General features: G+C 44.6%; 1 protein-coding gene across 1 annotated transcript in view; it reads left to right on the top strand.

Moving 5' to 3' along the window:
• LOC131693599 (polyamine-transporting ATPase 13A3) overlaps positions 1-17,833 on the top strand; it is a 57,201-nt gene extending 39,368 nt beyond the window's left edge. The window contains exon 3 of the mRNA XM_058981522.1: positions 12,305-17,833. Coding sequence (XP_058837505.1) covers positions 12,305-15,758 — 3,454 coding nt within the window. The 3' untranslated portion in view covers positions 15,759-17,833. The remainder of the gene's footprint in view (positions 1-12,304) is intronic.
• Positions 17,834-17,905: the final 72 nt, after the last annotated feature.

Here is a 17,905-nt window from a genome sequence, read left to right as displayed (position 1 = left end):
CCAAATGCTCGTATAAGGACACCAAATGGGTGCTGAAGCTTCCAGGACAGATCGAACTAGTGAAAAATAGAGTGCCCGTAAACAATATGGATCAGTGAATTCTTTGGCGATTCTTATAATGAAGCCGAGATTTCTATTTGCCTGTGCTATAACATAACAAGTAATGATTTCTGAATGTCAGTTGTGAGTCCAGGAGTACTCCGAGGTCTCTGAAAACTGTCATTCTCTCTATCGATTCCCCTGAGATGGTGTAGCTCCAGAGTGTTGGATTTTTTTTGCGAGTAAAAGATATTATGGAACATTTGGCCACGCTGAGAGCCAGCAAGTTGCGACTACACAAATTACAAAAAGCATCTGAGTGTCGCTGTAGTGTCACGCAATCTTCTATTGACCGCACAATGAGAAATAGTTTGAGATCATCAGCGTATATAAATTTACACCCTGGAGGTATAACATAGCAAACGTCATTGAAGAACAACGAAAAAAGCAACGGTCCTAGATTGCTCCCTTGAGGCACTCCCGACAAGTTAATGAAGCTGTATTACTCGCTATTTCCTAATTTTACAACTGGAGAACGATTTACGAGATATGATTTAAAGCCACCCTGTGAAATTTGACGAAGCGCCCAGCCGCTTTATCTTTGCCAGTAGAAGAGAGTGATCTACACGATCGAATGCAGCCTTGAGATCTGTGTAAACAGTATCGACCTGAGATCCAACTTCAATATCTTTAATACAAAGCGAAGTGAATTGGGCTAGATTAGTAGTTGTCGATCTGCCTGAAAAAAGCCATGTTGATCCTTCGATATGTATGCTTTGGTCTCACGAAACAGCACGTTTCCTACTAATATCTCAAATAACTTTGATCCAGCGCAGAGTGAGGTTATGCCACGATAGTTCGCAACATTTTGCTTATCACCTTTTTTTAAAAACGGGAAACATAACTGATTTTTTCCAACACACAGGAAACGCCGATTGCAACAGTGATTGATTGAAAATTAGCCTTAAAGGCGTACACAATGCGCTTGCGCATCTTTTCAGTATAATGGAAGGAATACCATCTGGTCCTGCTGATGTTGAAGACTTTAGCTTTCTCATGGCAGTTAAAATGTCTTCGTCAGTAAATTGGATATTACCTACATTAATTACATCATGAGGGACATTCTGAAGGCCATATTCCACCTGAGTGGAGTTAGCCGAGTCCTTTTTAAACACACTCGAGAAATGTTGAGCGAATAGGTCAAAGATGCCGCTTGGAGTGCTTGATGTTTCACTTGCAAGGAACATGCTGGAAGGAAGCCTATTTTCTTTGCGTTTTCCGTTAACGAAAGACCAAAACTGCTTTGGATTTTGTTTCAGGTTTGATTTGGTTTGTGCTACGTGTCTTGAATAGAGGAACCGATTATATGTCTTGTAACTGCTGCTAGCTTGAATAAACTCTCGTTTTGTAATGGGGTTTCGTCGGCTGGTGTAATGCCGAAGCGCAGCTGCTAGCAATCTTTTCAGCTTACGTAGCTGACGATTGGACCATGCCGGTTTTGGTCGGGGACGTGGTTCGGGAACTGTTATTCTGAATAGCTGTTTCAGGACCAGTGAAAGTTTTTCTACGGCAACATCTACATCGATCACGGAATTTAACAAAGTATCCCAATCAATTGCCTGTAGTGAACTTTGAAGCCTAGGGAAATCAGTCTTCGAAAAGTTGAACTCCCTGACATCCAGAATTTCGTCAAAAATAACCAACTGGGGACAAATCTGCGTTACTAGAAGAGGAGGATGATATGCGTCACAGGCAACTAATGGCTCAAGGGTTTCTGAAACGGCGAAGTTAATAGAAGCTTCTTCATTTACGAACAGGAGATCCAGGGTTCGATTTCGTCTGTTATTTACGGTACACATTTGCAGCATGTTCAATATAGACATTCCGTCCAATAAGGTAATACTCGCTCTCGAAAAGATAGATTCAGAAGGATCTGGAAAGGCATAACCGGAGGGTGTACTCTTCCAAAGAGTCCTGGCTGATTATAATCACCAAACAGTAGATGATCCGTGTTCGGTTGAATGGAAGTTGCGATGTCAAGTGCTGAGTCTATGTGCTTCTGAATAATATCTATATCACTTGCGGAATCGGGGGGAATGTATACTACGCCTACACAATTATTAGTATCGCGCCCGCGAATATCTACCCATAGTTGTTCGAGATCGTTACTATCAGTTTTATGTTTGTACGAGAGCCGGTTGGACACTGCAATAAGCACACCACCACGTTTTTTCCCTGTACTGTTTGGATCGCGATCTTTACGGTAAACCGTCTACCTTGGGCCGAATAACTGGATCGAATGGATTTGATCATTCAGCCACGTTTCGGTTAGAACAATGACATCATATTCGGCCTCTGAAACAGCGACGAACAACTCGTCAATTTTTGTGCGTAGTCCTCTCACGTTCTGATAGTAGATACTAAGATGTTCCTCCAGATAGTGTCCTGATGGTTGAGCGGTAAAAAGACGAGCGGCGATGGTGGTGGCGTCTGGCTGTAATAGGGGTGGATTTTCAGCGGGAGCAGCATCTGTATGTCCTACTTCGGAAGAAGATATACATTCATTGCATTTACCTGTGTAAACAAAAGCAGGCACTTCAAATTGCTCTAATTGTTTTAGACCGCCGTTATCTGACCGGAGCAGATCGTAGTCTTTGCTTTCAGATGTCGTTGTCAACATACAGGCGTCGGTGATAGAATTTAACTGATTGTAAACGGTGGTAGACTGCAATTGTGGATTGGATTTAGGATGCGCAGAATCTATAGTAGCTTCGGGAGGACATATACCCTCCTTATTTTTACCTGACCGGAGAAGGTCACTACCATCGCATTCATGTTCCGTGGCAACCAGATGGTCATCGGTGACGGAGTTTAGCTGATCACGTCCGTTGGTAAGCTGCAATTATAGATCTGACCGGGAAGGGTCGCTGCCAAGCTCCGTGGCAAGCAGATGGGCGTCGGTGATGGATTCAAGTTGATTGTGCCCATCGGCAAGCTGCAATTGTGGGTCTGGTCGGGAAAGGTCGCTGCCATAGCATACAAGTTCCTTAGAAAACAGATGAACGTCGTTGATGGAATCGGGCTGATTGCATCCGTCGACAAGCTGCAATTGTGGATCTAATTTAACGTGCGCAGTATCGTGAGTAGCTTCGGGAGGACATATACCGTCCTTAGCTTTACCTGACCGGGAAAGGTCGCTGCCATAACACACAAGTCCCGTGGAGAGCAGGTGAACGTAGTTGGAGGAATCGGGCTGATTGCACCCGTCGGAAAGATGCAATTGTGGATTTGACCAGATGAGGTCGCCATCGTTGCTGCTTCGTTGTTGTAACCAAGATTAATTCTCCGATGGCGTCGCTGCCACAGAAGAAACTGATAGACATAAACCGGATCCGTTGTCAGGAAGGAATGTCAGGGATATAAAATCATGGTTGCTGTGGTTGACTTGTCGTTTGAACGGAGGGAGCTGAACAAGCTTAACAGAAACTGTACAAGCCATTATCCAACATAATTGTTTGTTGGGTTTCCAACATCAAGTCCTTAAGTTTATCTGAAGCATTAGCTCTCGTAGAAGTTTTGTCGTGTTAGAACGGAAATGGCGAATCCCTAAACCGCGTGATTACGTCCTCGATTGCTTCCAAGTTGTGCAGGTAGCCATCGATGCAGTGGTTCACTACAATCACGATGACTGCACGTGGACTTCAAGAAACTCCTACGCATTATCAGATTGCGCGTACGTATTGCGCAGAAGCTGACAAACAAGTAACTTCGAATGTTTCATCGTATATGACATACACTGGTATGTTTCGCTGGAAGTACCAGAGAAAGTACTGTGCCGAATGATCTTGCTTTCGGATCAAGAGCTGGACAATTATATTCATGTTTATTTTCTATCGCTCTCTGTTCGCACTGCGTACCTATCACCGAACCCAGAGATGTGACGGAACCATGTGAATGCTAGATATCGGTCTATCAAGACATGGACCGGGATTACTTGCCTTCCGTGTATTCCGTAGGAAGACGTGACCACAGATTTTTCTCCTCTGAAGATCTCAATGACCTCGGCTGGTATTGAACCCAGACTTACTGAGGTGAGTGGCTGCGACGGTAAAGAACTGTTGGTAGACGTGTCAGTAAGTCAGGGTTGAAGGAAACTCTGCTAACCGTTACAGCTGCATCCCACACAAATTGCACCGCGCTTAGATTTTGGGATGTACGACAATATCCAGTAAAAAAGAACATTTGAATTTGCGGTCGGCTCTGATTCCAATAGTTTCGTAACCATTTCGCGAATATTCTTTAATAAGTTTGGAAACACACTCTTGAAATAGTGAGTTCTTCGCAAACTTCCTCTTCAGATAATGTAGGCCCCACAATCGGTCGGTCTCGGAGTCGAGGACAGATGTCGCCCTCTTATCAGACCCGTACAGCATCCCTGCCGGCAACGGCAATTGGGTGTCGGACGGGTCTGGAATGGTGGTAATCTGTACAACGGTTCCCGGTTCAAGAGATAATACACTCCTCCGCCGAGGGTGTTGCGATTGCCAAGATCAATGGTGTGTTCTATTGCAGCTGCTACGCTCCACCAAGGTGGCCAATAGAACAGTTCAACCAGATGATCGACAGGCTCTCGTCGGACCTAGTGGGCCGAAAACCGGTAGTCATAGCGGGAGACTTTAACGCTTGGGCAGTGGAGTGGGGCAGTCGCTGTACAAATAGCAGGGGTCAAGCGCTAATGGAGGCGCTTGCGAAACTCGATACTGTGCTAGCTAACAATAGCTCCGCTAGTACATTCCGTAGAAACGGGGTGGAGGCGTGGATTAACGTAACATTTGCCAGCCCGAGTCTGGCTCCAGGCATGGAATGGAGGGTAGACGAGGGCTACACCCATAGCGATCATTTAGCAATCCGCTTTAAGATCAACTATGGTGTGCAGCATCCGAGGGCGGGAGATCCCTGTCAGGTACGCGGGTGGAAGTCCAATCACTTCGACAGCGAAGCTTTCACTGCGGCCCTGAGACTGGAAGCCAACACCGACAGTCTAAGCGGGGATGCGCTGGTAGCTGTTCTATCACGCGCGTGCGACGCCACTATGCCGAGAAAAACTCTGCCAAGAAACGGTAGATGCCCGGTATACTGGTGGAGTGCCGAGATTGCAGCTCTACGGTCAGCCTGCCTCAGAGCTAGACGTAGGATGCAAAGAGCTCGCACCGAGGATGCAAGAGAGAACCGCCGTGAAGTGTGTCGAGCTGCGAAATTGGCCCTTAACAAGGCCATTAAAAGCAGCAAGAAAGCGTGTTTCGACAACCTGTGTGAGAGTGCCAACGCGAATCCGTGGGGTGACGCCTACAGGATTGTGATGGCCAAGACCAAAGGGGGCTCCTCACCCCCAGAACGGTCTCCGGACCGGTTGGCAACGATTATCGAAGTACTCTTCCCGTCTCGAGCCACAAGCCCCTGGCCACCTGCACTACGAGACAGTGCGGGCACTGCCGAAATGGTGGCTCCAGTGACGAATGAAGAACTACTCGCAGTGGCTAAATCCCTTGCAATGAACAAAGCTCCAGGGCCGGATGGAGTTCCAATGTTCAGGCTAGCTATGCAGAGATGCCTTGACGAGTGCCGTTTTCCCGATAGATGGAAAAGGCAGAAATTGGTGCTGTTGCCGAAGCCCGGGAAGCCACCAGGCGACCCATCGGCGTACAGACCAATCTGTCTGATCGACACGACTAGCAAACTGCTTGAGAGGATCATCCTCAACAGGCTAACCCCGTACGCGGAAGGTACGGACGGTCTGTCAAGCAACCAGTTTGTCCACAGTGGACACAGTGGACACTCTCAACTCAGTGATAACTACTGCCGAGATAGCGATCCAACGAAAAAGGCGAGGTATTCGATACTGTACGTTAGTGACACTTGACGTGAAGAACGCATTCAACAGCGCAAGCTGGGATGCCATCGCGCTCTCGTTACACCGGCTTAGCCTACCGGTGGGTCTGTACCGGATCCTGGAAAGTTACTTCCAAAACCGCGTACTGCTATACGTGACCGATGCCGGTCATAAAAGGGTTCCGATTACCGCCGGAGCCCCGCAGGGTTCGATCCTAGGCCCGGTGCTATGGAACCTCATGTATGACGGGGTTTTGAGACTGAAGTTCCCTCCTGGGGTCAAGATCGGGGGTCTACGGGGAGTCAATTCCTGAGGTAGAACAAACCGCAGAACACGCGATCAGCACGGTGGAGGAATGGATGAGCGCGAGAGGCCTGGAGCTCGCTCATCATAAGACGGAGGTAGTTATCGTGAACAAGTCGGCACAACATGCAGTTATCCATGTGGGAGAAGTCGCGATCACTTCACAGCGAAGTCTGAAGTCTCTCGGAGTCATTATAGACGACAAGCTGACCTTCGGCAGCCATGTCGACTATACGTGCAAGAGAGCGTCGACTGCTGTTGCGGCACTATCGAGAATGATGTCCAACAGCTCAAAGGTGTGCGCCAGTAGACGTAGGTTACTGGCAGGCGTTGCCGTATCTATCCTCAGGTACGGCGGCCCGTCATGGTCAAGAGCACTGAGGGTAACCAGTTACCTACAGAAACTGGAGAACACCTACCGCGTGATGTGCCTCAGAGTGATATCTGCCTACCGCACGGTATCACACGATGCATCCTGCGTGATAGCGAGCATGATGTCAGTCGGGCTGGTCATTCGGGAAGATGAGGAGTGTTTCGAACTACGTGGAAACAGAGGAGTCCGCGAGCACACCAGGGTAACCTCGGTCGCCAGATGGCAGCGTGAGTGGGACAACTCCTCGAAAGGTAGGTGGACCCACCGGCTGATACCTAGCATATCAAGCTGGGTGGGAAGACCCCATGGGGAAGTTCACTTCCACCTGACACAATTCCTGTCAGGCCATGGCTGTTTCCGACAGTACCTCCGCAGGTTCGGGCACGCGGAGGTCCCAGCCTGCCCGGGTGTAGACGAAACTGCCGAACACATACTGTTCGCATGTCATCGGTTCGACGTCGAAAGAAGAGCAATGCTTGACGTCTGTGGCTGGGACACAACCCCGGATACCCTTATTCAGCGGATGTGTCAAACGGTGGAGAAGTGGAACGCAGTCTCGGCTGCTACCATCCAGATTACCTGTAGGCTACCGGTACCGTCACACGGTATGTTAAGGTTGAGCACAAAAGTCAGCCTCACATGGTATGGTAGAGGCTAGTACAAAAGTAAGCCTAGCAAGGAATGAAAAAGGTGAGCACACAAGTCAGCCTCGCATGGTATGTCAGAAGTGGGGCCTAAGAAAAATGTCCCACATGGGATGCCAGTAGATTGGACCCTACCAATAGCACGTGTACTGGGCTAGGACGTAAAGGTCTCCATTGTAAAAAAAGGCCCCACAATGACATAGGGTAGCTATCCGAGAAGTTTGGTTATGTATCTCGCCACATAAATCCGGTTTCCATCTCTCGTCCCATATGCCGCGTTATTCGCTCCACGGTATCTCTCGATCGTATTTCTTTATCCGACTTCAAAATATCACCCGACTAGAGCTTTCCCTCATCCTCTGAAACAGAATAGTCTGGTAACTGATTGCTCCGTTGAAAGATTGCACAGTAACTGCAATGAACCGAAAATATTAGCTGCCATTGGTTGAGTTGGACAAATGCATTAACTGATTCGCTGCCTTCAAATGGTCAACAAGATTTTGTACTGTGAATCCAAACTCCAAGCACAGTCTCAAGTCTATCGTATCTGGGTGCAGAGGAACTATAAAATTTCTCGATAAGTGGTCATATCAGTAGCTCTGGTCGACCATATGGCGAACGCAGAGTGTTGATAACCTGCGGTACATTGGAAGACTCATGTTTCATTTGATTCGCTTCAAGCGCCATGTGTCAGTTCCGTTTTGATAGGGATCATCGTACCATTCTTGCTACCCATTTAGTGCCTGCAGTCCGTAAATGTTTCATTACTGCACCAATGCTACTCCAGGTACCGTAGGTTTGCGGAATGGTGCGATTACTTGAACGCTGAATGCTCTGGGAAGCACTTTGTTGCGAAACTGGAACTTTGTTTCCGTGAACCTTAAGCGATTGCTCCACCACCTAATACGATGCGAATGCCAGAATTTGACTTCATATTGCGCGAATCACCAGTTAAGTCTACCTCAACGAATATTTCAAGCTATTGGGGGAAGGTACTTAGTTGGAATGTATGATTTCGCGTGGCATATGCTATTCTCGAAACACTCTTCGATTCATTACAATTTTGTTTGTTTGGACACCTGGACTTTTGTGCCTTAATTGGACCAACAGATTATTGGCTAGTTAATTTCCCTAATAAACATCTTACGATTCTCGAGCCTAACGACCTGTTCAGTGTATCATCCAAACCATATGTGGAATCGTAGGACTATATGGGTTAAAGTTCGTCTATAATATTTTTTATTAGGGTATCTACTTATACTGTTAGTAGCCGAGATCTCAAAACGTTGTGCCCACTTCTCGATATACGTAGCTTGATGGAGTTTGTATCCGGTTGAATTACTCTGTACTTCTTTTCCAGATAATCACCCTTATTGTTGTTTACGACCAATCACTATGAACGGTACGCTTAAACATCGCACTCCAGAACAGTTCTGATCAGGGCATAGTGAAGAGACCTTAGTGCGTAGAAATCATCTAAGTCTGCAGTGTTACGCTTTAAAAGGCCTAGCATGCTGAAAGTTTAGGCAAATGTCGCAGTGGTATGACTGGAAAAGCTGTTTTTTGTCGGCTCGAACCGACTCTTTTGATAGCTATTCCTCGTAGGTTATATTCAAGTGTCCTGGAAAAAATGACCGCCATAATCTTATATCTTTGCATTTACTAATGGGATTTTCGATTGATTGACACCGGTGTAGTGGATTGCACTGGTAGTGCACTTTCTAGCAGAAGTGTCAATGGAATATACCCAGTTTTCTGCACTTCTGCTAGAAAGTGCAACAACGGTGCAGTTTCAGTGCACTCCACTACACCAGTGTCAATCAATCGAAAACCCCATAACATTGACTTCCATTCCGTTAAGCGAGCACCAGTCTTGAAAAGTGCTGATATCTTCTTGGAGTACTGCAGCATCAAGTCCCTAAGCGTTCGTTCGAAAGATATTTTTATATCATCTGCATACAACAATTTTCCAGACTTGATACGACTACAGATATCGTTAATAAATAATATAAACATAAGTGGGCCAAGATGGCTGCCTTGCGGGACGCCAGTACTACGCGTGTTTTTATACGTACGAATGCGAAGTGCAGCCTAGCACAAAGGATTTGTGATGGGAATCGACTTTGAGTATAGTGAGGGTTCAAGCAGCTCTGTGATGTCGACGTTGTTCACGAACGCAAGATCGAGAATTCTTCCATGCGCATTCGTGAGTGAACAGATTTTGTACAAATCGCATGCGTACAATCATAGATTCTGTTATAGTTTCTTCTTGTTCTGATGAAGCATTAGTAGGTAGGAAACAAACGACCACTGAAGGCGAGGTAGATTGTAATCATCAACGATGAGATCACTGTCGGAGCTGCTGGTATTGCCAAAAATAGTTTTGAACGATATTAGCTTGAGTTTTATACAAATCAAACTGATGCGGAAGGGTGATGCGTACAACAATTTACTTCAAACTTTCAACTTCGGATAAGCTCTACTAGATTGTTCTTCAGCGCAATGAGGACACCCCTGCCGCGGTTCAGGTGACTAGACACATAGATGCGATCGCAGCGGTATATCACATCGTTCAGCGAAAGCTCTGAAGTTAAAACGTCATCACGTAGCCAGGTCTCAGTCAGGACGTTGACATCATATCTACTGCACGGAGAGCTCCAGTCAAAATGGTTGCGTTTTGGTTCTCATCCATCGTACATTCTGGTAATACACCAAGAGAAATTGGTTGGTGAGCTACCTTCATTTAATTGGTTGAAGTCAATGATGAGCGCGACCGGGTCAAATAGATTGCAGATGACTGCGACGAAACTGTTGTATCCAGCGGCTGACTGCGATGGGAAGCGGCATTTTTGAAGGTGCGCAGTATTACTAACTTCGTAACTTCGGGAGGACATATATTCTTTGAGTGTTTACCTGAGCGAACAGAAGTGATGCCATCAAATTTGTCGTTTTGACATTGAAGTTGTTTACCAGGCGAGTTTGCAATGACGGTAGCATTAAATGAGTTGTGATTATCAGCAGACTGCAATTGAATTTTGTTTAGTGAGCAGAATCTTAAATTGTTTCGGAGGGCCATATATCCTCCTTGGCTTTACCAGACACAGAAGCGCTTAGCTATACACTACCACCAGATGAATTCCTCTCAGCAGCAATCCTGATAATTGATCGTTGGTTTGTTGAATTATTCTCAAATTCATGAAAGTAGTTTTTTCCGGCCAAGTGGCTTTGGAGAGAGTCTTATCCCTGTAAGACATGCGAACGCCGATTTTTAATGTTATAAAGCTCAAAGATGACATCCTTCGCCTTAGGAACTAGGCGAACTATTCTTGGTTGTATATCTTCCCACAGACCCATAACAGCTCTTTAAATGGTAAAACTGTTTTTATCGTTTCAAACGCTACCTTAGCTCCACGAATATTGGTTTTCCAAGGTATATAGGGGCGTGCACTGTAAAATAGGCAGAGAAAGAATGACCGGAACGGTGAGAATGAAGAAACGGTAAAAAATCACCTTCTTTTTGGTAAAACACTGAGAAAAGATATGTAGTCTCTAGTTGCGTGCGTTAACGACTCCGCCATCGAGGAACTGTGATGATATTATCAAAGATTCTCGACAGTATCGCGATCATCGTCACAACCCCAATACCTATTAATGGACCCATCAACCCTCAATGTGTCCTATAAGCAAATCGTCACCTCTCCCTCTCCTCGATCAGCCAAATTTCTCTCGTTATCTCGCTTTGAGGGCAGACTTCAACATGCTCTTCCATATTTCTATTCGCTACCAAAGTCTAGGAGTGACTGAGCTAACTAATTGGACGCAAACAGTGATAATATATCAAGCCTGATCGCAGTCCACTGGACCTAAAATTAGATTTGGCCGATCGAAGAGAGGGGCGGTGACAATTTACTTATAAAAGACATTGGAGGTCGATGCGTCCATTAGTAGGTATTAATCACGCTACTGTTGAGAATTTGTGATGATTTCATCCCAGTTTCTCGATGGTGACGTGGTTAACACACCCAACTAGAGACTTTCCACAGTGTGTCCAATATTTTTTTTTTACCTTGATCATGTCACACCTACGCTTTTGTTTAAAATCGTGTGTCATTGAAACGTCATATTTCGGTTGGTTTGTTTTTAAAGTGTATTCTACATGCTAAACCATTCTTCAATACCTTCAATTTAGCGATACTCAGGTAAAACATTTGTCTATATCAGTCGTTCAAGTTTGCTGACAATGACTCGACTAAGCTGAACACATTGTTTAAATTAAGAATTCCGGTTGCAATCAGCTTGTCAATTACTTTAACGCTATGGTTGTTGAAACGCAACTCGTAAGCACATCGCACGTTTTGACTCACCGACAGTAGATTGGTGGACATCGTGAGAATAAACTTCACATTTTGTACATCACTTGGAGAAATCTGCGATTCTCTTGAGCATTAAGGAGATGTTTTCAAGATTTGAGCTAATTAGACCTGAGCTAGTTTGCCAAATTCTTATGATTGTGTAATACTGTCGGAGCAAAGTATTACATCTAACACTTCTTCCCTCCTACATCATACCAACAATGGCCGTTTTGCTGCATTGGATGTATACAGATTCGTCCCAAATGATGTGAATCGTTCTGATGGTGTGTAGAAACATTATTTCTGCTTGTGTTATACAACCCTTTTGAAATGATCAGATTATTCATGCGGAAGATATGTTGTGCAATACAGGAGTACTTCTAGTCTACGATACCAACAGCCACATTGACTGTGACAGCAAAAATATCGTGAATTGCGAGGTTGAATATTTGACATATGAAAATTTTACTATTTATTAGTATGTAATCACGAGGCGTTTTACGTGTAACGTGATTATTGAAAGTAACGGGCAGGATTAACTAAAAAAACTTTTAAAAGCAGATTCTCTTTTCATCGGTTTCACAGAACTGGGATTAAGTTATACAATTAAGATTATTTGAATGAATTTCGAGTATCCTTTACCTAACCATTCCTGTCCACCAAACAACATCTTAATATTCTTTTCTTTTCTATACCTTTACAGAGAACTCACCACCCCCGGTAAAAAACTCTCCCCCAATGGAGAAAACATCGCCAAAGAGCTACAACTAATCGGCATCACCGACCGGGTTGGCTTCTTCAACCAGTGCAGCCCCTTCCAGGTGGCCTTCCATCGACGCGGAGGCAAATTCGAACACTTCAACTCGATTCGATTCTTCACCTGCAAAAAACTTCGCTACATCTGGAGCAGCGAGACGAAGCGCTTTCTGAAACTGATGGGACTGGATGTGGACGTGCCGAGTGTGACGCTTCATCATAACAAGGGACTGTCGCTGTACGAGCAGAGCATCCGCCGGTTGGTGTACGGCAGCAACGAAATTCTGATCCCGCTCCGTGGAGTATTCACGCTGCTCTTTCTGGAAGTTTTGAACCCTTTCTATGTGTTTCAAATTTTCTCCGTGTGCTTGTGGTTCGCTTACGATTACTATTATTACGCAACGGTTATCCTGCTAATGAGTGCCTTCGGTATCTCGCTATCGATCATCCAAACGCAGAAAAATCAAAAAGCTTTGTACTCGACGGTGAAGAGTAGTGACACGGCGACTGTTTTGACGGATGAATGTGAGCCGCAACAAACAGAGACCCGGTTTCTGGTGCCAGGCGATGTCGTGGAGATTCCGGCTAACGGATGTACAATGCAATGCGATGCGGTTTTGATTTCGGGAAACTGTATCCTTGACGAATCGATGCTGACCGGAGAAAGTGTACCCGTAACGAAAACTCCTCTACCCTTGAAGCGAGAGCTGTACTATGATAAGAAAGACCATGCCCGACATACTTTGTTCTGCGGGACGAAAGTGATTCAGACGAGATACATTGGAAGCGAGAAAGTTTTGGTCAAAGTTATAAACACGGGAAACATCACCGCCAAAGGAGGTCTTATTCGATCGATTCTTTACCCACCTCCGGTGGATTATAAATTCGAGAAAGATTCGTACAAATTTATCATGGTATTAGCCATCGTCGCTGGGTGCGGTTTCATTTACACCGTCATAACGAAGGTGTTGCGGGGAGTAACCGCTCTCAAGATTGTCGTTGAATCACTGGATCTCATAACCATCGCTGTGCCTCCGGCGCTTCCGGCAGCTATGACGGTTGGACGAATGTACGCTCAAAAGCGACTGAAAAAGAACAACATTTATTGCGTTTCACCAAGGGCAATCAACGTTTCTGGTAGTATAGATTGTGTGTGCTTTGACAAGACGGGAACACTGACCGAAGATGGGCTCGATATGTGGGGTGTTTTGCCAATGGATAGTACCAACCATTTTCAGATCCCGCTGACCCAAATTAGCAGGTTGCCGATGTCGGAACAGTTGCTGAGTGGAATGGTGACGTGTCATTCGATAACTTTTGTAAACGGAGAAATGCGCGGTGATCCGCTGGATTTGAAAATCTTCGAATCCACCGGTTGGATCCTGGAAGAGGCAAACGTTTCCGATGAGACTAAGTATGATCTATTGTTTCCTACGATCGTTAAACCTCCGCGGAGGGATCCGGCAAATGATACAAACTTGGAATTGGATGTGGCGTATGATAATTCCAACGATATTGGGATAGTGCGGGAGTTTTCATTCACCAGTGCGCTGCAGAGAATGTCGGTTATCACTAGGAAGCTGTCAGACAATCATTTCAATGTTTACGTCAAGGGTTCACCCGAGATGATCAACAGTCTATGCAAACCGGCGAGTATTCCTGAAGACTTTACGAGTAAGCTAGGATTCTATGCACAGCAAGGCTACCGGATAATTGCAATCGCTTACAAGTCGTTGGACAAAAAGATGAACTACTCGAAGATTCAGAAAGTTTCGCGGGAGAAGATTGAATGTGATTTGGAATTTTTGGGTCTCGTGATACTGGAGAATCGGCTTAAGGCGGACACGGAAGAAGTGATTGATAGTTTAAATAAGGCCAACATACGCTGCGTAATGGTTACCGGGGACAACTTGCTGACAGCTGCTAGCGTGGCACATGACTGCGGAATGGTCATGCCGGGACAAAGTCTGGTAACACTGACGGCGCATGTAGATAAGAGTAGTTCAAACAAGTATTTTTTGAGTTACGGTGTAACTGGACAACCGCAGCTCACCCAGTCGGATATCATTAACGATAATAAGGTTAGCGGAGATAAGCGGAACGGAAACTATACTCTCATGACCCAGTCGAATAGTGTAAGTAGTTGCGAAACGATAGATACGTGCACACTGTCGACGCAGTTGAGTGGCTTCGAGAAGGATGGACATCATATTACCATGGATGGCGAGAATGAAAATTCGGTGACGGTTGATATGGTAGGGAAGGGTGGTTCGTTTAGATTTGCATTGACCGGACAGACGTGGGCTGTGATTAAGGAACACTTCCCGGAGGTTGTGCCTACTATTTTAACATTCGGGACCGTGTTTGCAAGAATGTCTCCAGATCAGAAACAACATTTGATAAGTGACCTTCAAAATCTGGGATATTATGTAGCGATGTGCGGAGACGGAGCCAACGATTGTGGAGCGTTGAAAGCTGCTCATACCGGAATTTCTTTATCAGATGCGGAAAGTTCGGTGGCGTCGCCATTTACCTCAAAGAACCCCACGATCGCTTGCGTACCGAAGGTTATCAAGGAGGGACGTGCGGCCCTGGTTACTTCGTTTGGAATCTTTAAATATATGGCAGCCTATTCTCTGGTTCAATTTGCGTCCGTACTAATCCTTTACTCGATTGATTCGAACCTTACGGATTTCGAGTTCCTATATATTGATCTCTTCATCATATCCGTGGTGGCATTCTTCTTCGGGAAGACTTCATCGTACGATGGTCCACTGGTCAAGCAAGTTCCGTCGAACTCGTTGATATCGTTAAGCCCCCTGCTTTCGCTGGCACTACATCTGATAGTAGCGCTGGGATTCCAGGTTGCTGGTTGGTATCACATTCAGACACAACCTTGGTTTACGCCATTCAACTATACCGAAGAGTTGGCCCTCAACGATCTGGGTTGCTACGAAAATTACGCGATATTCTGCATCTCCTGTTACCAGTATATCATTCTAGCTATAGTCTTCTCCAAGGGAGCCCCGTATCGCAGATCGATATTTTCCAACTACGGTTTTCTGGCCAGTATCATAATCAACACAATCATATCCGTAATACTGACGGTGTATCCTCCGGTATGGCTTAGTGACCTCTTTCAGCTAGTGATACCCGAGGAAGACATGATTTTCCGAGCCTACCTGGTGGGATATGGATTTGCCAACTTTCTGATAGCGCTCTTCATCGAAAAGTACATCATCGACATTTTAGCGTTCAAAAAACTGCGCTACCGGTGGCACAACGTTGCCAAATCCCGGCGCAAGTACTTAATGATCGAGCACAACTTCCGCAATGAGGTTCAACATCCGAGCGATTTTAAAACCGTGCTCGGCTGGTCCAGCGAGAAGTACGATTACTGACACCTCCTCCGACGAGTGGCGAAGCTGGTAGCGGCAATCACTTTGGGCGATGCTGACTGCCGTTGGCCATTGAGGTACCCGAACCCAGGAGCAATTCATCGGTAGCGACCGCTACGGGCGGGAGGATAGCAAACGCCGGATCGCATGCTTTGATTCACGTGTTGTAACTGTGCACACATCGCAAAAAGCAAACTGCCACCGTGTTCTAGGTTTTGATTCTTTTGTACGTTGACTTTTTTTCGTCGTGTGTCCTTAGCATTGTGTCAATCAATTATTTGTGGAATTTAGAATTGTAAGTGCCATAATTGTATTACATTTTGGTTAAGATCGAAAGACGAAGATTTAGCATGTAATCAGCGACGAAGAACGCTTTTCCAGGGGAAAATGTGGCTAGCGAGAAAGGAGAGGCGATCACAAATACAGGAATATTAACGCTGTGCAGAATCAGAATCAAAGAATGACAATAATCAAAATTTGTATAAAAATAAGATGTTTTAATCAATGATAGTGGGGCTAGAGTCAAGATTGAATATGTTTCTGCAAGTTGTCTCTCGCTTCTGCACGTGAATTTATACGAGCTTCATGAAGGTTGGGGGATTTTTGAACATAAGGACGAATATTTCAAATGGCTCGAATCAGCGAAAACTTATTGAAATTTTACACTCAATTGTTTAATTTAAATGCTATCGGAACCAGTTGCTTTTCTTTAAAAATCTATTTCAATTTTTCTTAAATGCAGCCTCACAAACTGTATGGAACTTACCTCGTTTTGTCTGCAATCGTCATTCAATTACGAAATCGTGCAATTGATAGCCATCTGAAAATATCAAGAAAAAACAAAAAGATTAGAACAAATGCCAAAGAATAAATATGGGAAATGATTTGTAAATTATATCAATTTCTGACATTTAGGATAACAACAATCATCCAGCCTTCAGTTGCCCGAGTTTTCGCAAATGTCTTTCCTTGTGTCTAAACGCTCACAACTAAGTAGCACCCCGAAGGAATTCAAACAAATGTCTTCAGCTGAAAGGAATATACGCCACACCATATATGGAAATATTGCACTGTACACCTCTAGCAAAATGCACGATATTATTAGGCATGATATTCCAACATGTCCGCGCTACTTTTCTGTGCACAGATCAAGCTTCCACACACACACATTCTCACTTTCGTTATTAATAGGTATATAGTGAAAACAGCAGCAAAACAACCTTAATTTGTGCTATTTCAATAGCATTTTTATGCACCCAGCCGAGAAGGTAGACCTCAAATTAAGTAGCATTTTGATTTGATAGCACAGTAACATGCATCTCATGGAGCGCATCTTAGGGTAGTTTTATGTGACAGCTGTTGCGCGTCTCCAACTTTCTTAGAGTATTGAAGATCTCTGAAGTAAGGGAAACATTAACTTATGAAAACAAAAAAAACATTTGTTGAAACATTGGTGGTATTGGTCAGCTGCTCGTTTTGTAGCAAACAGCCGTAGGTAATAAGTTTAAATTAACTTGCTTTGTACCGGGAATTTACCGTGGAAGTGGTCTGTCACGTGGTGATTGATTACGAAACGGCATACTTAAGCACTCTTGAGCATTGGATCGTTTAGAATTATAGGAGCATTAGTACGTTCAGAGCATATTTAAATACCATCGCCGCTTTGATGTTATGATTTTTTTAGCATATTTATCTTAGTAGCTTGTTAATAGATACAAATAGTGTACAGGATTATATTGAAAACCAAATTTAGGATGATTTTGAATAGACGAATGCAATAAAACAGTTTGGCAACCTTTGGTTTTTCCCCTCAGAGTTAAGATTACATTTTTCTGTAGCAATCACCCTCCACTTGACAAATCTTGCATCGCAATCTAGACAGGTTTACAATTGAGTTTACCTTTTGGTTTGGCGTTATATGCGTGGAAATGGAAAAAAATCAATTTAGTATACAATCGATAACTAATTAGTCAAATCGTACTTGAAGAGAAAGATGTATCTCTGCTGAAATTGTAACAAAACTGTACATATATCGGGATATATTTTACAAGAAATAAAGGTTATCACTATATCACGAGCGTCGTTGTTTTCTTTTAGTACGAGGTATACATTCACCCTTACAAACATAGAAACTTCATGACGTTACCTCC

The sequence above is a fragment of the Topomyia yanbarensis genome, chromosome 3, assembly GCF_030247195.1.
Source record: "Topomyia yanbarensis strain Yona2022 chromosome 3, ASM3024719v1, whole genome shotgun sequence".
Lineage (NCBI taxonomy): Eukaryota > Metazoa > Arthropoda > Insecta > Diptera > Culicidae > Topomyia > Topomyia yanbarensis.
This window is presented reverse-complemented; position numbering and strand designations above follow the sequence as displayed.